This window comes from Leptosomus discolor, chromosome 5, assembly GCF_034619465.1.
Source record: "Leptosomus discolor isolate bLepDis1 chromosome 5, bLepDis1.hap2, whole genome shotgun sequence".
Classification (NCBI taxonomy): domain Eukaryota; kingdom Metazoa; phylum Chordata; class Aves; order Leptosomiformes; family Leptosomidae; genus Leptosomus; species Leptosomus discolor.
Genome location: NC_141395.1, coordinates 58,287,717 through 58,313,644, shown reverse-complemented (window position 1 = coordinate 58,313,644; position 25,928 = coordinate 58,287,717). Strand labels below are relative to the sequence as shown.

At 40.8% G+C, this 25,928-nt stretch overlaps 1 protein-coding gene across 2 annotated transcripts in view; it reads left to right on the top strand.

The window, feature by feature from the left end:
* Nucleotides 1–13,776: 13,776 nt before the first annotated feature.
* Nucleotides 13,777–25,928, top strand: part of STK3 (serine/threonine kinase 3) — a 134,244-nt gene continuing 122,092 nt past the window's right edge. For both annotated transcript variants that reach the window (XM_086465236.1, XM_086465235.1), the window contains exons 1-4: nucleotides 13,777–13,799; nucleotides 20,985–21,065; nucleotides 21,505–21,633; nucleotides 25,527–25,641. In XM_086465236.1, the coding sequence (XP_086321362.1) occupies nucleotides 13,777–13,799; nucleotides 20,985–21,065; nucleotides 21,505–21,633; nucleotides 25,527–25,641 (348 nt within the window). The remainder of the gene's footprint in view (nucleotides 13,800–20,984; nucleotides 21,066–21,504; nucleotides 21,634–25,526; nucleotides 25,642–25,928) is intronic.

Genomic DNA, 25,928 nt, shown 5'->3' with positions numbered 1-25,928 from the left:
TCATGAAACCTGAAAATAGAGAAGTCTCTGCCACTTTGGCCAGAGAGCATTGACCAGTGTGCCATGGTAAGAATCTCTGTTGGGAAGAAGCGTCAAGTAAATATAATACAGTGTGTTTATTTCAGTGGGAGCTGGTATGAGAGCCAGTTGGTGGCCACAGCACTGTCACTGACACTCCTGAGATCTGAAAAGGAGACCACCGATAAAGGTTATTAGCTAAGGTTAAGCAGGGTTAACCCTGACCTTTCTCCAGTCTCCAAGCCGACAGCTCTTGAGCAAATACAAAACCACAGTTATTAAAGAACTCTTAAATAACTACAACAACAAAATAGAGTGAAGCAGAGTCAAAACTGCAGATCTGTTCTATTCAAAGCATAATATTTACAAATGACAGATACTGAAAGGCAGCAGAACTGGTTTAAAGACCATCCCTGTACCTAGATAGTGGAGGCACACTTGAAAGCATTCTGTCTTTTGAATGACAGTGAGAGATGAATTTAAGTTTTTCAGAAAGAGTATTTTCATTCCTAGAACTTGATAATTCCTATGTGCTTGGTAAAGAAGAACATTAGAAATACTCGACTTTCTCTTAGAGTTACTGGTAGAGCCTGAAATGCTAAAAGGCATCACTTGAGTCTGACCTAGTTCAGCATTAGTCGAACGTTATCTTTTCCCCCCTCAATGGTTTCAAGAAGATATATAAAACCAGACCAGAGCTGATGTTTACTTTTACAGCTAATGGTTCCTCAAATCTATAAGAACTTCTAAGGAGTAGATAAAAGCAGCTGCAAAAGTGATCTAGAAATAAACATCCAGAAGAAAACATAACTGCAATCAAAGTTCCAGCTGTCCTCGTCTTAATTCTTATCAGTATTCTTTTTAATCAGGCACATTTTGAAGTCAAAGGCTTATTTCCAACAGCTTTTGTCCATACATATATGTATGTGTGTGTGTAAGTCCCTTGAAATATTACAGAAGATCTGTTTCACATCAAAATAGTGTACATTGTCACTGAAATTATTAATTTGCTTTTCCTCATCCCCCATGTTCTCTTTGGGCCCCTCTTTTGCATCTGGCATGTGTACTGATACTCAAGATGACAAATACTGATAACTGCAAAGCTGCAATGCTGCATACTTCCATAAGGCAAAGCTTAGCCAAAGTTAGTCATTGATTTATGTCCCGTATTCTGTTCAATAGCACAAGGGTTTTTTTCTAACTCCATACCTTTAATCCTTGCCACCTTCAACCTAGTGTGTGTCAAATTTCCATCTTATTGTTGCAGCTGTGGTTTCTTAAAATGAAAGTATGCTTCTTGAAGGCAGTGACACATTCTTAAGTTTATTCACAGATTTAAATGCTCAGTTGTTCAAAAATGCCTGAATTCATTAAAATATGATGGTGTGAGGTTTTTGCCACATTAAATGGTTGATACTAAGGTTTTAAAAAACAAATGAGGGGTGTTGGGATGAGTATTTTTATTCCGCCTAAATCTGTAGAAAGAATGGTAAGTTAGGCAGAGATCATAAGCCCAGGGTTCTTTTTAGTGAACAGGTTATTTACAACATACACAAGGCAGAAAAAGCTCTCCCACACATAAAAAGCCTTCTGCAGGTGTACCGATGAAAGGAAACAAATGCTGCACCCTCTAGGTACCATGGTACTTAGGATGACTTCATGACCCACAGTAGGAGACAGCCCACAAAGCAGACTGAATTCAGAAGAATCTATACGCTTACAAAAAAAAGAGCTGCAAATGCGAAGTATTTTTATTATGACCTTCACTGTTTTAAGAGACTACCCAGCTTCCCTATGCTCTCCCAATGAAAATGGACAAGAGGCAAGACGCTGTAAATGTTAGTCCAAGAGCTTGCAAGCGAGCCCTCCATGTCACCATCCCAACCCCTTCAAAGGCTGTCTGTGAAGGGTTACTCTTCCTCTGGGTGAGCTGGTGAAAAAGACCATACCTTTGCTTCAGCCGTTTCAGTTCAAAGCCGGGTGCAGTAACTCAAACCTGCTTTTATCGTCTTTAAAAGCTAAGAGGTTAGTGTTTTCCACCAGAGCAGCTGAGACATGTCCCATTCCAGGAAAAGGCCAAGAAAATAGCTGAGAGCAGTAACAACTTAAACCGCTGCAAAAAATCTGCCAGAGGACATCTGTCAAAGCCCAAAGAGTTCCAGTTATGTATGATTTCATTTGATCCCGGAGGCTAAATAATGTACAGGAAAGATTTAATAATGTTATGCAGATTATGTGTGGAAATGTAAAAGGAACCGAATACAATGCCAGTTTGAAAAATCTTCATGTGCTCATAGCGGTATTATTGCTGCACAGTCAGAAAACACAGCTTGAGCAATAGACTATGATAATAAAATTAAAAATTGGAATTGCTAGAATATTTACTCAGGTGAGACTATTAGATTAAAAAAAGATGACTTAATATTTTCCCTCTGCCAGGAAATTATCAGTCGAGAGAGTCCCATTCCTGTTTCCACCACATCAGTCCATTGCCATGTGAAACCCCGATAGCGAAAACATGGTAACCAAGGATCGCTGCTCACAACATTTCCAAACGCCAGTGCAAAGGAGACTTCAGCTACTAAAAGAAGAAAAATGAATGGCCCTCAGCTATACCTTCTTGCAAGTCTGAGTTACGGCATCTGACTGAGCTAGAACTGCTGAACTGCAGGTTCGGTCCCTTTTGCCAAGTCACTTCCAGAAGCAGTAATTTCTGGCAGAGAGGGGGAAGAAGCAGCTGGAAGGGTGATGTGAATGGCCACCACAGGATCTGCCAAATACTATCTGCCAAATCTTCTGGTAGCGTAATGCTGCAGTGCCATGTGACACAACTTAAATACTGGCAAAGGAGGGATTATTAAACAGGATTCTTAGCCAGGATGACCATGGGCTTCATAACAAAAAAAAAAAAAAGCCCGAAAGTGGAAGCAAATGAATCCTATCTGGTAATATCCCAAAATTTTTGTGCAGAATCTCGCAAAGGAAGCAAGCGTAATGTTTCCTGGATTTCTTGAGCCTGGCACTTGTGGTGGTCTTTCTTCAGCTGGTGCTGTTATCTCCCTTGGGATAGCAGTTACAGTTTTAGCAGCTGAAAACTTATGCTCACCAGTTTTTCTTTCAGTGGAAGGATCTAAGACTTTTCCTTCCAAGGTTGCGTCTTTATTTGCAGAGAGTTCCAGCAGGTTTCTTAGCTTTCTCATTTCCTCTTGCTATTTCTGCTCTCATCTGTTTTGCAAATGGCCACCATAACGTTAAGCTTATCTACACGGCCAGGCCTCCAGCTGGAAGAATGCCAGCAGTCATCTGAAAGCATTCAGAGGAGATGGCCATCACCTTCTCCCTGAACCTTCCCCGACAATCGCACACTCCAATGCCACGAAAAGCAAGAGGTTACTCTTAAATTCAGATATCACTTTAAACAGCTTCCTTGGGTGACACTCAGACATTCTGATGAATTAATTTCTCTCTACAAATAATAAATTCTTCTTTTCAGTGTTTGGAAAAGATACTGGTTGTACACACACAGAGTAAAGAGTGAGTGTCCCCATGATGGCTTCACTGTGAACTGGGTCTCCAACTTAGAAACCAGAGAACAAGCCTAAAAAACTGCCCAAGGTCTGCATAAGACACTTTGAGGACACAACATGTAGCAATAAAGATTGATGTAAGAGTTAGCGCGCTTAACCTTGCAAAAAGAAAAACAGAAGTCTGTCATCATAACATTTATTTAGCTAAGACCTGAGAAGGAAGAGCTGAGAGCAGCTCCTATACACCCTACAGAAGAACCAACTCTGTAGGAATGGGGCCTGTGTGGAAAAATCACCCCTCATTTGGACTTCTGTTTCCCCAAAGAGAAGGAATTGTGACCTTGTAAGAGAGAGAAAAAACAGGCCTGAAGGAGGAAACTGCAGTATGAAAACACCTACACAACAAGAGGCTACCCTCTGGAGTAACATTATTTTGGAAAGAGGGCTGACAACAGGAAGAGAAAAATCTGCTGGCCGCTGCAATGCCTGTCCAAAGGGCTGGTTCAGTCAGCGCTGACAGAGCAAGATCTCCTGAGAGTCTGCTGGGAAAACAGTGTTTCCTAGCTTCCAGGGATCCCGCTGCCTCAGCGCTGTGGGATCTGCTACTGACCATGGCGGGAAGGCTGACGAGTCAGCCGCTGAGCGTCAGTCAATCACTTTTCACTCTGATATACCAGAGGACGCAGGAAGCAGAGAGGCAGGAATGCATGGTGAAGCTAGAGAAGGTTTCATAGTATGCAAGGTAAAAGCCTTTCTGGAAAAGAAAAAATAGTCCTACATTTAATGCTGTTTTGTCAGACTATATACTATAGCCTAGCTTATTTATTTGGAGTAAATAAGAACATATATAGGAGGAAGCTATATTTAAGTGACTTCAGTAAAAAATTAAACTTAAACCAATAGATATATAGATATAAACTGGCACAGCTCTAGGGGTGTCAGCTGATGACTTACACGGGCTGTGGGTCTGCCTTGGCACAGCCATTTGCTGATTAAACAAACCTTCCTAAGGCTGAGGAATCTGAGCGAGAGCAATGAGGCTCCCTCCAGCTTCTAACTTGTGCAATAAGGTCCTGCGCTAGTCTTCCTGTCCTCGGACTAAGACAAACAAACAAAAACAGAATTTCTGGAATCCATCACATTTCTGAAGGGTATTATTTAAAAATTAGGCTGCAAGAGATTATTATCACAGGCACACCACTTTAGAACAGACTTCCTAGAAGCAAAGCAAGTTTGGGGAAAACCTCTCAAACAATCCCCCTCACTGTAAGACACCTGTTCTCCTTAAAACACTTTTTTTTTTTTTTTTTAGTGGAAGTCACCCCAGCTGAATTAAATTTGTTTCCCTTGGGCCTGCATTTTCTTTAGCCAACACAACAGCTGCATGATGTGGAGATGAGCCACAAGAAGTGTAACAACACATGTTTGTGATTGCTGTATCAGCTTTGGCAGATTTAAGTGCAGAGGTCTTTAGCTGCCTTCTATTAGAGAGCCAGCTTTACAATATATACAACATCTTGCAAAGCAGTAGCAATAATATATACAGTTTTATGTATTTCTTGTACATGCTGGTACTGTAAAACCAGAAAGGAACTGACTATTACTTATAGCTATAAATATTGTATTAAGCACAAACATTTTCTTTTGCATGTAAAAGTAGGAACAGAACAGGAGGATGGGTTAACTACAATAAAATCCCCTGAGACCTCTGTACTAGCTTTATCCAGTCCTGCAGAGACACTCAGCCATTCAGAATGCACAGCAACCCTGTTATTTCAAAGCTGCAGTAAATTTAATCTCTCCAAGAAATTGCTGAATTCCTGGAAAATAATGCATAATCTTGGTTCAACGAGCTTTTTTTTTTTTCTCATTTCAAGAACAGGTGCCAAAACCAGGTCTCGTTGAGTCTAATTCAATGTACTTTAGAACACAATTTTAAAGTCTGCTTTTGAGGCATTTAATTAAGAGCTGTTGAGTATCCCACACCTATCAAAACGAGGTACTTGTTTTTGAAAGACCATTTTGAAAGGTCAAGATAAATGCCAATAATACAGCATACAATCAAGTACTTGTGTTTATAATGTGTTGTTCCTCTTACTTTATGTATAACTAGTGCTGTATATGTTTGCGGGTACTCTGACACAGTTGTGTGACTTTAATCTTCCTACACATTTTCTCACTTAAAATTGGTATACCACTGCATATGGTATAATATGCACTGCATATTATACATTGATATTGTAATGCATTATACATTAATATGCAACGCATATTATACAACATTGCATAAGTGTCCCTGTGACTCTGAACAGCAAATTTTCCCACTGTCTAAAATTTCAGATGCTTAGTATCTATTCCACAATAAGAGGTCCGTTTCTATGCTGTTTATCTTCTCTGACTGTATCGTTTCTAATCAAATGAACTTATGACAAATTATTAAGAGGTTATGCCAAATAAATGGCAGCATCTAATGTGACCTGCCTCAAATTTTGACCTTTCCTCTGTCCTCCTGGGAGATGAACCAGGGCAAGGATGGAAACACTAGTCAAGCAAAAATCTGCATTTATATTCACACTCCCATGAGCAAATTAGACAGGACTCTCCTTTGAGAACTGGTCCCCAAAGCAGTACATTTGAAAGAAAGATTCTGTGGATGTTAAGAGATTTTGAAGCAGGTTCTAGAGACATTCTGCCCAGCTTGAACTGCATAGAGCAGAGATTTACTATCTATTAATCTCACTGAAGGAGAGATGCAGTATATATTAAAACGCGTAGTTTGGCTTTTTTTCTTCTGTTTCAGTTTTTCATTGTTTCACCTAGTATCCAAATTAGCTTTAAGGAATTTAAACTGCATATTGTTAATCTGGTAAGAGCAGCTTAATACCACCAGTGTAACAAATTAGATCATGGAACTAGAGAAGAGCTCAAGGATGAAGCAATAGAAGTTGTGTACCGGCCAGTTCAAGGTTACACAAAAACACTAAGCTCTCTCTTGTTTAGAAGACATTGAAATGTGATATACGGACACAAAAGAAGTAATGTCTTTAAATCTTAAAACGATTAGCAGTTTTACTCTGTTGGGATCTAAGGGAGAAGATGGACTCCACCCTGAGGAAGATAAAAGACCTCAGTTTTCTCAACTGGAAGGAGTGATTCATTTTAGGTGGAAGTGGTATGCATGTGATATTCCTCATGTGGTAAATTAACTGTTTCCATTAAGAAAGCTCCTAGCATATGGAATTGCTCTGTTTTCCTCCTCTCTGCAGAGAAAATTATACCACCAGAAAGTTTTCTTTTTGCTAAACCCAGCCTGGGTAAAAATGGGCAGTTTTGATGGCTGTTGATAAACTTTTTTGCTACTAAAGAATCCCATTAATCTTCCACTGGTTTTCTCCTTGCAACTAAGAAAATTTATTTTTGGTGAAGGAATAGTGGAAAAAGTTTAGGTCTCAAATTTAATGGGGTTCATTAGCTCTCTTGATAGTAACTTGCTTTATGTTTTGCTGTGTTTTTATAGCCTGACCTATGTACACTTAGTCACTTCAAAGTTTTGTTTTCAGCAGAAAGTTCCCTTGCTCAGTAGTGACAGTAGTTTAAGCACTCATCCTGGGTAGCAGTGAGGATGCCATAAATCCCCTATTGAATCAAACTGAACCTGATTAGAGGAGACTCAAATCAGTGCATCGTATAAAGCCAGTTCTGTGAAACTTCATTATTTGCTGCTTTGCTGTTTCTTTAGTACACAGGCTGCTGTGGGGAAGGCTTCCTGCTGCTTTTAAGAGCAGAATGGGAATGTAAGTGCAAATCTTAATCTGTTTCATGTTTTGAGTACATTTTTACTTTCCACGGGATTTTATCTTGTAATCAGACCCATTACTTCACAGTCAGTCATGAAATGGCTGTTATGCCACTGAACTGTTTTTGTGAAGTTTTAAGACTAGAATTGTATTTAGGTGTTTTTTGGGTTGTTTTTTTTTTTTTAAGTGTGACTGTACATGTTATATGAGTAGCTTATTTGGACTTGAATTATGATCTTCTGGCATGTTTTGATTGGGAAAGGTTGGAAAAAAGTAGGAAACTGAATTTTTGTGGTTGCTGTATTTTAAAGCATTTAGAATGAGTGATTCTTCCACATGCAAAACACTTGCTTTGTAATATCTATGAAGCAAGCTGGAGATGCGTTCCAGAAATAAATAGGAAGGGTTTTGCTAAAAAAAAAAAAAAAGCTCTATAACTGTAAGCATTTAATGGCACTGCTTTTGTAGTGCTCAGTATTCATGATGTGCTTTTCGATTGTATTGGGTTGTCCTTATTTCTCATTTGTTGTTCTTTACTTGTGCTTCTCACCTTTTCACAATTCACTTTGAGGACTTCTGTGAAAGTCCCACAAGGGCAAGGAAACTTCCCTTCTTTAAATCTGAAAGAATAGGTCTTGTTAGACTCTTGAAAGCATTGCCCCTAAAAATAAAAAATCTAACCTAATCTTCCCTAAATATTTCTGTCGTGTACTCCTCAAACTCTCAGCTTGGGATCTAAAGGAAGATCGTGGAAAATGCAGCCTTCATGGTGGTGGAAGCCTTGGGCATAAGGCTGTGTGTATTCAGGCAGCTGAAGTTTGTTTCATGTAGTACTTGCTTCACTAAGTAACGATGATTCAATCATTCTTTAGTTATTGATACTAGTTTCCATTTCTAACGCAGGCATCAAGCTTTGCTAGTTAAATGTTATTTATTTATTCTCCAGGGTGTGAGCACACCTCTTTGCAGACTAGAGAACAGATGGTTGCCCCTAGAAAGAGGGGGAATATTTTTGTGTAGAAGGGAATCCGGAGCAACCCTTGGTATTACCTCAACAACAGTAATTGTTTTACATACCAAAATGAGATTTTTTTCAAGTTGATGGCAATCCGCAGATCCCACGAGCACAATCAACGCAGCTGTAGTACAGACTGGAATATCTTCTGCGGTTAACTGTAAATAGCAACTCTGTATCCATGGTTTATTTTTACCATAGTGTGCTATAATAGGAAAAATAGCAAATGGAAGTCTATATATAGCCTGTTACTAAGACTGTGAGCTAAATGGTTAGTCAACAGAAAAATGCTATCCCAATCAACAAATGTCTTTAGGTCTAGTAATGATATTTTGGATACCAAAATGATGTATACTAGGCAGTGAGAGGAATCGCATCAGTGCAGCTAATATTTCACTATTGCAGGTTTTTACTACTCTTCTTAATGTCAGGTAGGAATTTTGTGAATCATGCTGATTTTAGTAGGGTGGATATGGATGGCAGAATCTGTACCTATATTTCCTGACTACTTACTTTCTGCATCTTTCTTTTCCTGGACCAGCAAAAAGTCAACTTCCTTTTATGTGACATTAATTAAGCATTAAGTTGTGAATAGTTCAGGAAAAGAAAGAAAACCCAGTTGCTCTTTATTCCTAAGCTTGATTAAAAACTCACTTTAAAAACCTAAACTTTAGTTCAAACCTGAGAATGTGTTGTTCCTTTATATTTTATTTATAACTATTTTATGACTGACAGGGTTAGGAAAGTATATAACAAATTCTTAGATAAGACTTCAAGGTTACTTCGCATTAGACATGATAGGTAGGAAAAATTACAGGCAGAAGTCAGTTTTTCTTATCTTCTGTATAAACAAGCTGGTATTTCATTCAAGGCCTTTTCCTTAACTTTCAGCATACCAGATGGCTATCAGGCAGTCATAGGGAGAGACACGCAAACATGTTGTTGTTGACTATTTGTCTACTGAATTTACGAATCGGTTTCTAAGGAAATCAGGCTCCGGCATTCACTCTGCCTTTGTGCTTGCCTGCCGTTCCTTGCCTTTCTCCCCTTTGCAGCCATTTGTGACTTAGCTGGCGAGTATTAATCATGTCTGATGAAAAGCTGGAGGTCTGTAATTATAGTAAGTTCCTATTTTTACAAAACTCATAGGTGATGGGTAAAGGAGGGAATGCCCTGTTTGTGGGGCGGTCCACCCCACGGCAAGGGAAAAAGAAGGGAAATGCTGTCCTTAGGTGCTCGGTTTGGGACCATGCTGTGGACTGACCTGCAGCCTTCTCCCGTGCTAAACAGCAGGCTGTGATGCAGGCACAGGGTACTTGTCGCTCCGTGGGGTAATGTCAGGGTGGGCCAAGGCAGAGTGAGATACCAGTGATGTGGAGGGGTTTTAAGGAGCACAGACCTAGGGGCATGTTTGGGGGTCTATGAGGGCAGTAAGGACCCTGTGGGTTTTGGTGTGCTGAGGGGGTGAATGGAGCTACTGTGGGTTGATACAGGGGATGCTGAGGGAGAGAGCACCAAGGATCCTGTGAAAGACCTGGGGGGCTACCACAGTGAGAGGGTAGAAAGCATATGAGGAAAAAAGCTAGGCTGTGAAAAGCACCACGGACATGATGAAGGACTAGGGGAATTTGGAATTCTGTCTGGAGAGCATCAGGCTTGTGACGTGTATCTCTTGGAAAACACGTACTGTTAACTCTGCTGTTTTCTAGGAGTGCCGCGTATTAGTTACAATGCACGTTGTTCAAATGAGCCTGATCGAATACCTTGTGAAGTAAATGCTGCTTTTATTTGCTACCAAAGGAAATAGATAAAGTCCCTACTGTAACATACATAATTTATTTGCATGATGTTTATGAATGACTTTGAAGTATATATTTGGAATTTAAATCTTAGCAATACCTGCTAGAAACTCAGATATGAGCTTCTCGAGTAATATTTATCCTTCTCAGGTTTATCATGAATTATGTGCAACTGAGGCAGGATTGACATCTTGGAACTTTTTGGTTCATATATTTAGGGGCTCGGGGACTGTCTTAGTTTGTGGTTATACAGCACCTAATACTTGTTCATACCATCATGATTCCTGATCCCATTGCAGTATAGCAATTATAATATAAATTATTTTATCTGTTTACAAAACTATATTATAATATAACATAATTATAGTACTCAAAAACTAAGTATGGTCTTCATCCATCCTTTGGTCTAAGGAATTATATTTGATGTTGATGCCAGTTCTGCAGATAAGGGAGTCCTAATGCGTGCTGATAAATTAGTGAAGTGAATGAAATACTTTAGAAGAAAAAGTGTAATTCAGTGAGTTTTCACCTATACTGCTAAGATTGGGCTACATTAAGCCTCTTCTTGTTCACCTGCCTTACACGGTTCCACTGTTGGAAGAAATCATGGGAATACTCACGCAGATCGTTTGCAACTTCCTCATCTCCATGTTGTCTAGACACCAGCAACCTCATAGTATATTCATGCCTCCAGAACACCCAGACTTCCCTTGACTGGAAAGCCTGAATGAGGTAGTAGAACAGAGGGAGTCTGTTTTCCCTTTCAAAGTTCCTTCTTTGCTGGTGGCTAGGTACAGTATTGTAATGAATACCAAATCAGTGTTCTATTTCACAGCACAGATGCCAAATTCACGTTGCAGGGGAAAGGTGAGATGGTGTTATTTATTCCAATATCATTGACTGAATATATCATTTGAAATTCTAAGAGATGAATAAAGTGATCTTGAAAAATACTATGGTATTTATGTTATCTTCTTATTGATATTTTATTTTCAGCATAAATGTACTTAGAAAGCATTCTGGCAGTTGCATAAGGCACGACTGAAACTTCTGTGAGAAGGGCATGGAATTAGGCCATATTTTTTGGCATCGTCTTCCTTGCTAGATCAGGTTACCTAACTCTTTCTGTTTTGGGCATCTTGTTTTCTTTCACACTTTTCCTTCGATGGCATAGGTGGAGGAAACTCCTGCCCCCTTCTTCCTAAATTATTCAGTATTCAGGTATTTTCTGGGGGTGGGGATTGTGGTATTAAATCATTTTGAATGAAGACAGCGAATATCTAAATCTGCTATTCTTAGACAATGTTTCTTTGACTTGTTCTTGTCAACTGTTGCTAAAGGGGGCAGGAAGAGTAGCAGATGAGGCTGTTCAGCCTAACTTTTTTCCACAGAAAGAAATATATATGTGAATGGGGAGATGCAGCACTTCTTGGCTCCCTTTCTTTGTCTTGCTGTTACAACCGTAAGATAGTACCTGTATTTTTTCTAAGACTCCTTTTCCTTGCTTGAATGCATAGTTTGTCACAGCTTTGGCTTGAGAGGGGGAGCTGGAAAAAACCTGCCTCCTCTGAAATACCCTGAACAAAATACTGCCTTCAAGATTCGTGTTAAAGTATGTGGAGACAGCCTCTGCGTTCCAGGAGCATCACAGCCAAGTAGGGATGTCAGGCTTCCCTTCATTAGGTGAAAGTGGTGAAATGTAAATAATAATTGGTCAGTGAGTATAGCCAAATACCCTGCAAAACAGTAGGACACTAGCCACATGGCACCTTCTACCTGCCTGACCTCACTTGTCCTAGAACTGGGAAACAAGAAGCCTTGCGGGGTTCCTCCCCACCACTTTCTAACGCACTCATACTGCACTGCGTCTGAGGCATGTGTAGGCTCCTTCTCCTGGGAGGCTTTTTTTTGGCATCTCCTACAAACAGTTGTCTGTGGTGTGGACACATCTGGCAGTACTGCTGGTGAGCCACTCTGGCTTGTGGGGTAATACTTGGAAGAACTCTGTGTTAATCTGTTGTGCAAAGGAAGATGTTCTATTACAGTTTTTCCATGACTCAGAAAAACAAAGAAACCTAAAAGGTTGTACACTGGTGTGTGATTTATGGGTTCATTCAATATTGCCATTGTGCATTTAGCCCAACCAAGTGAGTCAACTGGATTGGACTGACTCAGCCAAAGTAGAGGACTTGCACAACAGTAGGACTTCAGTCATTCAAAATTCCCTTGCTAACGCACATCAAAGAGATAACATTAGGTATGGAGTGCAGATTTTTTTAGGGAGGAGTACTGTTACACCTGTACATGTAAAATCAGTTTAAAGTGGAACTTGGACATCTCAGTATTTTTATGGATCTTGCCTAAGTGTTTTACTACCTTGAACTTCCATTAGTTAGGCAAATAAACCTACATTCAGGAAAGGATACAGAAATTGGCTTGAACATTTAAGCTTTTCTTGTATTGACTTGACTGGATCTGCTCGGATGCTTTGTCAGTTAGTACCTTAAATTTCTACATCAACCAGCAGAAAGTCAGAAGTCGTGGAGAAATTGCAAGTAACTGTCACATGGTACTCAGTGGCCTAAAATCTGCTGCTTGAATAATTACGTGACATCTTCTTATGGCTTTGCAGGGTAACTTGTATGCTTTGGCATTAAAAAGTCAAGTGTCAAGTGCCAGCGTGCTGTGCCACCTGCGCTAGCCGCGGAGCCCAGCTCCCCCGTCCTGCCGTGACTAACTTCAGACTTCCTCTCTGCTCTGCTCTGGAGCCAGCTCTCCGTGAAAAGATTTAACTTCCCAAGAAGGGGCTGGATGCAGCTCGGCACCGAGTGCGGCTGTCCTTTGCCCGGGGCAGACGGGCGGATGAAAGGCGCAGGCCGCCCGGCAGCGCTGCCAGAGGCGGCGGGGCCCGCGGGTGGCAGCGGGCGAAGAGCCGCCCTCACCCTCCGCCTCCGGCCGCGGCTCTGCTCCAGGCCTGCCCTTGCCCCAAGGCCCAGCTCCACGCCGGGGGATGAGGTGAGCGTGCGGGGGAGGGACGGCTGTCCTTCGCTCCGGCGGCGCCTCAGGGGCCCGGGGCTCCCTTTCTTCGCCTCCCGGTTCGCATCGCCCGGCCAGGCCGCTCCGGGCGCCGCTGCTGCAGGAACGGGTAGGGCACGCTCCTCAGGAGGACTACACCTCCCGGCGTGCCCCGCGGGCCACGGCCGCGCGGAGCACGCCGGGAGCGCGGCACCTCGGCCCCGGCGGCACCGCCGCCTCCATGTTCTTCCCCTCCCGCCGGCGCGACGCCGCCCGCTCCTCCCGTGGTGGGGTGGGGCCTCGTCCCTCCTGCCGCGCTGAGCGACTACCGCGCCACCCAATCAGCACTTGCGATGGCGCGGGTTGTGACCACTGAGAGGCGCGAGGGGGCGGGCCTCCGCCGGCAGCCGGGTAGGTAGCGGTAGTGGCGGTTGCCTGAGAGAGGCCGGGAGCGGCGGCGGCCGAGGGAGGGCGCGAGCCCCGCTTAAAGGGCCAGCGAGCTCGCCCGAAAGTTGTGAGGAGTTCAGCAGCTACCGGCCCGGCGGTGCCTGGGGGCTTGGCCGGCAGCCCCCTCCTGACGGCGGGGCCGGGGGGCCAGCGGCGGCATGGAGCAGGCGGCGCCCAAGAGGTAACGACCCTCCCTGGCGGCCCCTTCCCCTGCCGGAAGCGAGCGCGGCGGCACGGCCGGGGCGAGGCCTTGGGCCGGTCCCGCCCGCCCGCTGCCCCCCCCCGCCGGCCTCGGGAGGCTCTGGTCCTGGGGGCTGTGAGGGAGGCGGCGGGACAAGGACGGGGGCTGAGACCTGCCTGGCGGCCGGAGGGGTTGGGTTGCGTTGGGGAAGGTCTTGGTGGGGGGCGGGTCCCCTAAATAACCGTCCTGGGTAAACGTCCAGGTGGAGGCAGCCCCTCAGCGGCTGGTTGAGTTAGAAGAGGAACGTTGTAGTGCGAAATGAGGGAAACTTCATTGCCGAGAAGAGTCCTTTGTGCCCTGGGGGTCTGTGCGCTTTGTAGTTTAGGTCCACGGAAGGAACCGACACAAGCAGTTGTTCTTATCTTTCCCCATGAGAAAGTGCCCTTGTGTCCTGGTGGTGGAGGGATGCTTGTGGGGGTGGGGGCTGCATAGTTGCAGTTGTAAATCAGGGTGTGGGAAGAGGCAAAAATTAGGAGTATTCCCACAGTATATGTATTTTGTGAAGTATGTAGGCTAGCTGTGTTTTTTGGGTTTTTTTTTGAGCGTCTATCATTTGACTTCTTCTTGTGTGCATGTGTAATAATGTGAAACCATGAGCTTTTGCTTTAAATGTGACACTGTCGTCTTGGTGCACAAAATAATTGTTGCTCTTATTTTATGGGTAGGTTTAAATTGGAACAATCTTTTCTTGGATGTAGTTATATGCTACATAGAGTGTAGTTGTGTGGTATATGGAATGTAGTTACACAGTTTACATTTATACTTACTATCTTAGAGCTCCAAGTGTTTCACTCTTGCTTCCTGTTAATTTAATGAAAAATGGACTACACAATATAAACTGGTGGTGGAAGATAAATAAATTTTATGTTCTATTTCAAAACATTTACATTCTAGATGTAAAACCTTTAAAATTCTTTAAAACGGCTTTAGGGTGACAGCACTTGGGAAGAATGCAGTCTTGACCTTCTGTGTTTTTCCTCCAATAATACATCAAATAACAGTATCTACTACTTGAAAACTTTGACCAAGAATTAGTTTGTCGTTATTATGCAGAGTGGTTTTAGCAGGCCATGGGGTGAGGAGGGTCAAGCCTACACTGTAGGCTGACAGTGCTGCATGTCTCACATAAAGGAAGTAGGACAGGCACCAGCAAGGGTTTAGGAGAAGCAATAGGAATGTCTGAGGAGCAATCAGTGTTACCAGCACCACTGCAAAGCTTGGGATCTGGTGGTGTGAAAGGACTGAAAAAAAAAAACCAAAACCAAACCAAACAACAACCCCTTGAAGTTAGCAACTTAGCATAACTTATAGGTTGGTATGTTGTGGGTTGTGGTGTTTTTTTTTGTTTGTTTGTTTGTTTGTTTTTTGTTTTTTTTTCTTTTGAAGAGCTGGGGTTTGCTCTGACTTTTATGACCCACCTGGAGGTGTGTGTCTGGCCTAATTGAAACTGAGGAGCAGTTTAAATCCTTAGATTTGGTCAGGAAGAACTAGAAAGCTGATGAGAGAACTTCTAAACTCTGGCATATTTTTATACTTTCCATGTTTTTTGAAGCTTGTTTCTGGAAATTTGAATGTGATAAGAACTTAATGAATTTGTTTCTTTAGCAGGAGGGAAGATTTGAATTCAGTTTTTCGTAAGATATTAACTCAAGTTTTCATAAGACTTGAACTAAGTTTTTCATAAATGTGCATATATATCCGCTTTATCAATTTTTTTTACAGTTTTCTGGTTGTTTAGCGTGCCCAACTATTCTGCTAGGCCACCCCCTTTTTCTGCAAGTCCAGAAGGGGTACAGATTATTTTTTGTGGTCTGAATTTTTTGGTGTCTGACTTGGATGCAGTAGTGGCTTGGAATGGACACGCTGTTGTTTACTTGGTGAAACAGATGTGAGCACTAGACTTCTTTGGTGCCTGTTGTCCACAGGAGCAGTTACTGACAGGGATCTATGATATCTGTAGTGAAAAACATTCATCTGGAGGTAGCAAGAATTTCATATGAACAATTCAAAGCTGCACGGGTGTCCTAGAATCTCAGTGTTCCCTTACAGGTGTAGGGCACTTTTATTCCCCCCTTCCCTGCAAAGGAGCACACAACACAGTTGTGTGTTGTGTAAATCTTTAAAACAGCCCTTCAGAAAGTAGCAGTGGTGATGCCCAAGGACAGGCTAGGCCACTGTGGCTTTTCAGTGGGGATGCTGTGAAAATCACTAGCTTTTCTTATTTGACCACTGTCCTGCAACAGTAATAAAAGACTTCTAAGTAAGGAGTCATCCTTTTCAGAATAATTTGTTTACTTTTTTTTTTAATACTTTAGAGTAGGTATTCTGACTTTTATATTGAACAATTTGTGCAGTAGTTGACACAGTGTTTTCTTGCATCTGAATTTCTCACTATATTTCAGATGTGCTTTATGCTTCTTTCACTTGCTAAAATGGACATTCATTCTTGAAATAGTCAGTTACAAAATTTGCCTCCAAGTCTTGTAATTTTCCCCTGTTGTTGTTGCTTTTTTCTGTATATGTTGGCATACTCATGTATGAGGAGGTAGGTTGCATACAAGGGAACAGAGATGCAGTTCTGTCAAATACATGTTGTTTAATCTTGCACATCTGCATGCTGCTGCTAAATAAAAGGTTGCTTAACAAGTATGGAGTGTGTTAATTAAGGTTTTTCAGTCCTTTCTTTAAACTTGGGCGGTTTGATTTTTCACTGAAATATAACTTTTCAACTTTTATGGGAAGGGAAAAACTCGTTTTTAAAATATAAACTGTCTGTGAAAAATAGGCTGGTTTAATGTTCATGTCAATGGGCACGTAAGGTCCCATGGATGACAATTATCAAGTTTCTCCTGAAAACTGTAAGACAAAAGTTTCCTTGGGTTTTATTGGTAGGAAACTAAATGTTAGTATACAGTACAATAATGCAAACTGTCTTAAATGTGCCTCTACTTGTGTGAACGGTGTAAAGCAGTGTAAATGTCTCGAGGCTTTCACATGCCACCTCTGTTTCTGATGACTGCAGTGATTTTTTTTTTTCTTCCTAGTTTCTCTTTAATGTATCAGTATAATTGATTCCAGCCATTCTCTTTAAATATTTCAATGTGCTAGTTATTCTGCAAAATAAACTGTGTATATTCATGTTTCGTGGAGCAGCTGTCCGGCTTTCTGTCACTCATTACAGTAATTGAGGGAGTTCTATGCTTTAGTCCTGCTCTATTTTTCTCTGTTAGCTTTCAGGATTTTTATGCCTATGTCTGTAGCACATCACCAGTTTATTTTGTAAGATCTGTATGTAATGACTGTAGGACACTAAACTCATACTTTGTTTTTTCATGTTGGGGAGAATATTTCTTTTTCTTTCAGGTCCCAGTTCAGATTTTTCTGCTAGGATTGGTAGTCTTGGTGTCTCTCACTGTTTCTAGGTTTTTCTGTGATTAGACTTGTGGAGTTTTGCTGACATACTCAGTGACATGTAAGATTCTGGTCATGCTAAGTATGATGCTTTCTGCTATCAACTGGATTTATAAAATTAAAATTGTGTGGTTTTCTTATTTAAGAGACTAGGTGTTATACAGAAAGTCAAACCTGCTTGGAACAAGAAAATCTTTTTGACAACTCTTGTTATCCCAGAATTGTAGTTTAGTTAGTCCTCCTGCTTTGAGGAATGGCTTTCCTTCTGGAAGACTTCTGAAATAGCCCCCAGTTACTACCTGATGATTTTCTAGATTCTAGAACAAAAAAACCCCAGCACTACTTTCTACCCAGGATTTATACTTATCTTCTGCACATTTCCTTTAGACTTTCTCACAGATACATATATATATCTATATGGCACTTGCATCCTGTGGCCAGAATAAAACAGTGCCTGAATTTACTGATTTGTTTATTCTGTTTTAAACACTTGTGTTATTGAAGTAGAGGACCTATGAGGGAGAGGAGTGACACACCTTCCTTCTCTCTGATGGTTCTTGAACCCTTTGTTTCTTTGATTGTGCCCCCCACTGTATTTCTAGTCATACCTTAGCCGATAGGTATTTTACTGGGTGCTTATAGTATTCACTTCCCATGTAGGACACTAATGCTTTTAAAAAGGCAGTGATCCTTCTGAAATGCTTGGCTCTGTGTCTTACCTTGCACATTTTCAAAGGGCAGATAGTAGGGGACACGCACACAAACAACCTCTGATTAAGCAGCTGATTCTGAAGTCTTAGATATGTTTCTCTGTCCCAAGCTTTAGCCGCTTGTTTTAAACCAATATAATAAGATAATATTTCTTGTCTTTTTGTCTTGTGTTCTACTCAGTGCTTTCCAGTTGGTTACAGCAGTCGTCTTCCTCCTCCATGCTTCTCATAAAGTTTTCATAAATGCTTTCTTTATTGCAACCCTTTTGGGGTATATCACATGTTCTGTAGTTAGAGTTGGGAATTCTATTAGACTTCTAGAAATAGAAACCGCTGAACAGTTATTAGGATCTTTCTATGGTTCAAAGAATTCTGGTATTAATACTGTCACTTGAACACTGGACCTAGCATCTGTACCCTTACAAAGTATTTGTGAAGGAATGTGAAGTACTTTGAGCAGTGTATTTAGTGATGAAATTCCTGAGGCTGACATATCTTTCTTCCTCTAAATAGGTTTAGTGTCTAGCTGCCTTAGTGTTGGGCAAATAAGTCTGTTATTTGGCAGTGACACTGGTTTTGATCAGTTTATGTCTATTGGTGATTGTTTCCCTAACTTTTCTCAAGCACTCCTCATGCCTTGGTGTTAATGGTGCTGCTGAACCCTTTTGGTATGGATTTTTTCTTTTTCTATCTCATTTTAGCAGGCATTGCTCTTGATGAGCTGGTGGAAGTGTTCTCTTCTTAGACATCTTTGGTTGAGGTTAGTGTATGTTTTCCCTTTTCTTGCAGTTACTAAAAAGTTCAGTCCCTCCCTGCTCTGTCGCGTGTGTCTTCTCTCACTTGACCCAAGAGCTGTGTAACAGACTCGACTAATGGTCATGCTTGTTATTTTTTGAGGACCTGCTGGTATCGTAAGCATACTGCGTGTGTATGATTTTTTTTTTTTTTTTTTTTGCTGGTGGCAAGCAGGGGATGATTGTAGTAACTTATTCTGTGAACACTGCCTTTAAGGCCACAGATAACTTGGTTGGAGGGGAAAAAGGAATTTGAGGCAAAAGAAGAAAATGAATGATTTGTTTCTTTAATATCCACCTGCAAAATCTTTTTTCTTCCTCCTCTTCTTTTTATTTGTCTCAACTTATGCTTGTTCAGTAATGAAAGATGTACTTCCCTGCAAGATTTAAGTTCCATCTTTCTGTTTTCTAGTCTCTAACAGGCAGAGAGAGGGTGAAAAAGAAAGCAGAGGTATGTGTTCCTGTGTTTGATTTGTAGGCCACTTTTGCAGACTTTATTTAGTTGCTCTCATTTGAGGTTTCTGCTGTTTTTCCTTGTGAAAGGTGTGCCTTTCCTTTGCTGTGGAGATTTTTATTCTCCCTTAAGCACACATGCTTTCCAGCTTCCTGCCTGTTTGCTGTACCAAACTGCATGGTTTTTACAGCAGTTCATGCACCCTTCTGTACTGATCGTGGATGCTTTTTGTGTTCATATAATTGCTACATCTGTAGCAATAGTTCTTTGATATATCGATGTGTACACCCTCCCTTGCTCTCTTACTTCCCTTGTTTAACACCAATCGATATGACCTGTGTGCCTATACAATTACTTTACATTTTTGTCTTTACTTAGATGGCTGGCAGTAACAAGTCTCTTCTGACTTGGGAATTCCTTCATCAGTCATCCCATGTTATTTTTTTATTAGTTCTGGATATCACAGAATCGCATCCCTTTAATATGAAGGAGTTTCTTTTTAACACTGTTCTTCCAACGTTAGATTTGACAGTGTTTTCTGTCTGTGCCCTCCTTCCTTTTTTGTATTCCTTTCCGGTAAAGTGTCACAGGATAATGTATTTTCCATAAGTTCTCAATGATCTGCTGTGCTTCAAAGTGTCTTTTTTTTTTCTTTCCCCTTTTTCCTCCTGCTGCATGTGAAATACATTGTCTATATCTAACACTACAGCGCCAGCTATTCTTCAGCTCATCTTCTACTTTAATAGTACCCTTGGCTATAATACAGAGTTAACTTATTTCAGTCTTGCAGCAAAATTCCTTGTAACTTCTAGGGTGAAGGATTTACATGTTGCAGCCACCCAGCCTCACTGCAGTGTGTGTGTAGTTATATTTTCCTGTGCTATGCTCAGTGTCAAGCTCCACCGCAAGTCTGCAGCCAAGTTATGTTCTGAGATCTGCCAGGAGTCTGGGGGGCTGGCTGGCTGGCTGGGGATGCTGGAGACTGGGGACAGGCTAGAACTGCTTGTAAGGGACAAAGGGTAGTGGTAAGAGTGCGTCAAAAGAACTGGGAGAAATAGTAGGGTGATACTGAGTGATTTGAGGCTGTGTGAAAGAGAACTGGAGGGCAAAATATGATGGTGTTAGGTAATTCAAGATTTGTTGCACCTGTTGCTATGTACGTTCACAAAAGATGCCAAAGGGACTGCCCCAACAACTCTGAGTACCCAACTCTAGGAAGTTCAGTGTTCTGCTACCAATGTGTAGGTGAAGTGCTACCGTCTTGACTGTGGGTTTTGCTGTTAACGGGATGTAATTCACTGGCTTACGAGAGGTATAGTTTAGAAAGTGGATACTTCATGTGGGTGAAGGATGGGTTTATGCGTTCTTAGATAAGAACATGGCGTGCTCTAGGCAGTAAGGAGCATGTGTTTGCCTGCTGGCTGCTTTTTGATGAAAGGTGAGCTTTACTGTATTTTTTTGTCTGTTTCTACTTTAGTAAAGGAAGTGGTTTGGACAGAGACTTGGTCCCATACTGCTTTGAATTGAGCAAACACCAATGGGAAAGTGATAATGACAAAAATTGTCATAACTTCCTCCATCTTATATGATGGTTGATTAAAATTTTATTACTGCACTTTAATTAGGCATTTTATTTTCATTGGAATATGTTTTTCTGTATAATCTTTTTTCTTGTCTGCTCACTTATATGAGAATTTGCTCAAGTTTTGTATCTTTTCCCCCCTAAGCAAACAAATAACTTTTGTCTGTCTTTTAGCAAACTGAAAAAGCTAAGTGAAGATAGTTTAACTAAGCAGCCTGAAGAAGTCTTTGATGTTCTGGAGAAACTTGGAGAAGGGTAAGTGGAGCTATTTATGAGGGGGTGGGATCAGAAGGAAACAGTATATAAAGCATGCATTGGAATATTAAGTTACAGAGTGACTGTAAATGTTCTAAGGAATGCTTCCATAGACAAGTTTTAATAATAAAGAAAATGCATACATCAGTAGACTTCTGTGCTTCACCAAATATATTTGTGCATTTTTGGTGTCCCTTGTTTAAGGCAGCAAAGGTGCTTGCGCGTGTACTGGAGTTGGATATGCTACATCTCGACAAAGATTCTTTCTTCAGAGGCATGTTTTTCCTGTGGTCCTGATAGAATTGAATTCTTTTGCAGCCTGAAAAAACCCTCAAACTTCTGCATGAACGAGTTCTCTGACTCTTTAAAGTTCTGCATAATGGAAACGAGAAGCAGTTTATCTTGTTTAAAAAAAAAAAAATCCCTCTTTTATTTTTAGGTCTTACGGTAGTGTGTTTAAAGCAATACACAAAGAGTCTGGACAAGTTGTAGCAATTAAACAGGTCCCGGTGGAGTCAGATCTTCAAGAAATAATTAAAGAAATATCTATAATGCAACAGTGTGACAGGTAGGTGTGACAATTCTGCTCCCTTTCTAAGAGTCTATGTAGAAATGTATTTGTACCTGTGAATATAGGTGAAATACATGCAGCTGCAAACTTTCTTTGTATGAAAAATTAAAGCAGTCTGTGTGGGATGACTTAACTTAAAGGGACCACTTTGCGGACCTCCTCCTATCCTTAGCTTTGGATTGAAGGAAGTACAAATAGTGTATGTAATTGTTGAAAGAATAAGTACTTGCTTCTGCTTAGAATTCTCCATGTTTGCTTCATTTTAATCGCAGTGGCAAGCCCGAAGGTTAATATTTCCTGTAAATGTCAGGCCTTGTGAATTCTGAGTTACCTCTTTCAGAAGATTGACAAAGATGTTTATAGCATAAGCTTAATGGCTAGCAGTTAACTTCCAAAATAATATTCTATTGGTTGCCTTTTTCATGCAGGATCATAACTTTTTAAAAGTGAACAGTGTTATAGTTCTGAAGAAGGGCTGTTACTTCACAGTGGTTCACAAACGATGTAGGTTATGATTGCTAGTATTGTAGGAATAGAAGCCTTAACATCAAGTGTCTGCAAGGATGCAGAAATTACTTCTGGGATTCTATGACTTCCTCTCTTCTATGGAGTTAAATTTTTTTATTTGTATATTTTTTTGGGGATAAGCTTTTAAGGTTTTGGCTGTAACTTCAAAGTCAGGTTTGCTAGGGTGAGTCTTTATGCATGTCTGATTAGTGGTACAAGAGTCTGTTGTTTGTAACTTGAAGTGTAAACAGGAAAGCTTTGTGCTCTAGTTAGGCAAAACTTTCTTTAAAGTATTGGTTGCTTTAGTCATTAACTTGGTGAATTGTGTAATAGCAGGTGGTCTTATTTCTCAATTGTGCTTGTGCTTTTGTGGTGTGTCAGTGTTGAAGTTCTGTCTTTAAATGAGTAGTTTGCTCTTGTTTGGCACTGACCAGTACTCATGCCAGATTTAAAGATAATCCTTTTAATGCAGTCTGAATTCATTCAGAGGTGTTGCTGAATATTTCACTCGGGTGTTACATGGAGCTTGATTGTACTCCACAGTGTCTTGTCTGTGGGGTCATGAAGGAGGAGAGAAGGTTCAAATGTTTATCCTTAAATATAGGGATAGAGACCTCAGGGTATGTTCTGTCTAGCACATGAGAAGGCAAGTGTTCTTAAAACTTCTTCGGAACCTCTGTCTGCAAGCCCTGATCTGAGTATTTGTGACCTATGAACATGCTGGACCTTGTAATCCGTTCCCTTCTGGCACTGACTGTTCGGAAAGCTAGAAGCTTGTTAAATGTGTAGGCAGGGGAATGGGAGGAAAAGGAAGGATTTATGTGTTTTTTTTTTTTCCCCACATTCCATGAAGATGTGTGATGAGGTTATTTCAGGTGATATGAAAAGGATTTGGGACCCTTGAGGTTTTTTGGGGACTCCTCTTAATCCTTTTTGTCCCTCTGAGACTATTTTTGTCTGTTTGATCAATTGTAGTTTTGTAACAGGTACAAACTAAAAATGAAGCAGCAATCCTGGTTTTCTGCTTGACTGTGGAACTAGATTTGATCCCCAGAGCAGGTCCTCAGCTGCTCTTGTGCACTCAGAGAGGAGTTAAAACATGTTTACTTTGACTCTTCTTATTGCTGTGCTCTTAATTCTCTTTATCTCCCTTGCTTGATTTCTTTCCCCTTACATAAAGGAAGACATCGAATAAGTTGGAAAATAGCACCTTATGAATTCTCAGAAAGTGTTCTTCTGTGGGGTCAATGATAGGATAGCAGCCCTTGGCTCAAGCCTGTGCAGCGACTATGTGAGCTGACTGGAAGCAGTGGTGTCGGTTGTAGTGTGTGTATGTCTGTTAATTGGACGTGGATTGAAATGGATACTTAAAACAAATGTCTGTGAAATATACTGACAGAGAAAAGAAGTGGTGAGACTTGAGAATCTTCTAAGTTTTTCACCTTTCTTTCTGTTTATGCCTCTTGCGCTATTTTCGTTCTTGTCCTAAGTGGGCCTAGATGATAGCCTTATTCCTGTGTCCCCTGCTCTGCTTCCTTTTCTCTGCCCTTGTTCTTTGTTTCCTGCTTTTCTTTGAACAGCATGTTACATTTAGTATCTACTGGACATGTACTATTGTATAACCTCTTTTTAAGAGTAAGAGTTCAGCATTTTAGAACACAAACTTTTCACAAATACAGCCATTCTCTGGTTGAAAAGAAGGATTGGGCTCGGCTCTGCACCATGTGCTTGTATGTGTTGTGTGCCTTGTGCCAATGCAGTGTTGTGCAGTATTGATGGGAGGGATGACATGCTTTTTAGTACTTTATTTTCACGTGTGATGATTCCACAGATACTACAGAAAAGCACTAAGCTGTTGCATCTTCTCAAATAAAAGATGATTAATTCTTAACACTTTTTTTTTTTCCCCTCTCCATGCTGTTTGTAGAGCTAGCTATGCTGTATGTGCTGGAGCTCTTCTAAGGGGGAAAAATATAGATTCGAAGACAAGCAATTGATATGGAAAAGGTTAGCCCATGTAGTTAACTGGGACGAGACTTTAAGCAAACGTGAACAGTATTTTGAGATTGCACAGCACTCGATGTTTTAAAAAGATTATCTTGACCTGTTTTATAATAATACACATTTTTTGCTGGGAGTAGTAGCATAGTGTATATCTGGCAAGAGATGATCATGAAAATCAGTGGGTTTTCTTCATAAGTAACAGTAACCTTTCTTCCTTCAGGAATTTATAAGGGGCAGGATGAGTATGGTGTACTTGTTTGTTAGACATTTTGACTAGTTAGGAGGGAGTTGACCCACCTTGCCTTCTGTAAAGGCAAGTTCCTATAGTGCTGACAGTTGCTCTCCAATGAAGCAGTTTGCAGGTAGTTTTGACCTGTCTTTATAAAAAGATATCATCAAGTTGCAGGAGGCAACCATAGGTCCTCTCTTTTTCTTATATATGTTTCCTAACAAAAAAATGTTGCTGCCAAACATGCTGTTCCTAAAATACAGTTCCTTGCTCCAAAACAGAATAGTGTTTGATTCCACCCCACAATGTAGGTGTTCTGACTAGAAGCCACTGTCTGAGATCTCAGTGTCTTACTTCCTGACTTTGTGGGAGATGGATAGCAATCTGACTGTAGCCTCCTTTGCTCAAGTTCCTGCAAAAAAAACCTCTGACCTTTTATTTCCATAAATACACCATCTAATCACTTATCTGAAGAAGATCCTTGTTATGTTTACCACATCTGTTTCTGCTTTTCTTTTGCAAGTGCCTCTGAGGAAGCATTATGTCAAGTGACAAATTGATGACTACAAAGCAATGTGTTCTGTTTATGACAGTACTGTCTCTTCGTATGAGATACCGTGATACAAAAATGCATTTGCGAATCCAGAAGTTTTGATCAACACTGGATTCTGTTTCATATGGAAGTCTAGATCTGTACTTGAAATAAGTTCGTGATTGCAAAACCAGGAAAACATGGGTGAATTTCCATGGGTTTTTTCCTCAGGACAGAAGAGAACAAAGCAATCTTTTTAAGAAGAGAAACTTCCAATAACTGTGAGGAGTAAAAAATTAACAGAGGCCTTAGAGAAGGGGGAAAAAACAAAGCTTTATATCAGAAGAATAATGTCTGGGAAAACTAAGCCTGTATTTGAAGATCACTGAAAGCTTGTGATATGTATCATAGTGCCTTTATAATTTTATTAAGCAGTCAGACTTTATTCTAACAAGGCATTGGTTAAGCTAATTGCAATTTTAAGATGTGTTTGATTACACTTGTTCTTTAGTGGTGTTAGTGTGTGTCATACCGTTATTTTTAACAACACTTGTGCTGATGATTTTTTTTGTTCCCTACTATGAATTCATCTATTTAACTTTTTTTTTCCCCATCTAGTCCCTATGTTGTCAAGTACTATGGCAGCTATTTTAAGAACACAGATCTATGGATTGTTATGGAATATTGTGGAGCTGGCTCTGTTTCGGACATAATTAGGCTTCGCAATAAAACGGTGAGTTTGTTTTAAAAAAAGTATAACATATTAAAATTAAACTGTGAATTAAGACTAGAAAGCAGAATAAAAGTCAGAATTATGAGACAAGATCTTGGCTGATGCCAAGGGGCATATCTGTGGCTTGGTTCCTCGGGAAACAAGCTCGTCTAGTTGCTCTGAGTATCTGTTTGACCATTCCTCTGTGGAGTGATCATAAGCAGAAGCAAATGTGTTTTGAAAGATGAAGATCCTGTAAGTTCCTTGAAAATTACTGCTTTATCAAGGCAAATCTGTGTATAGCTTCT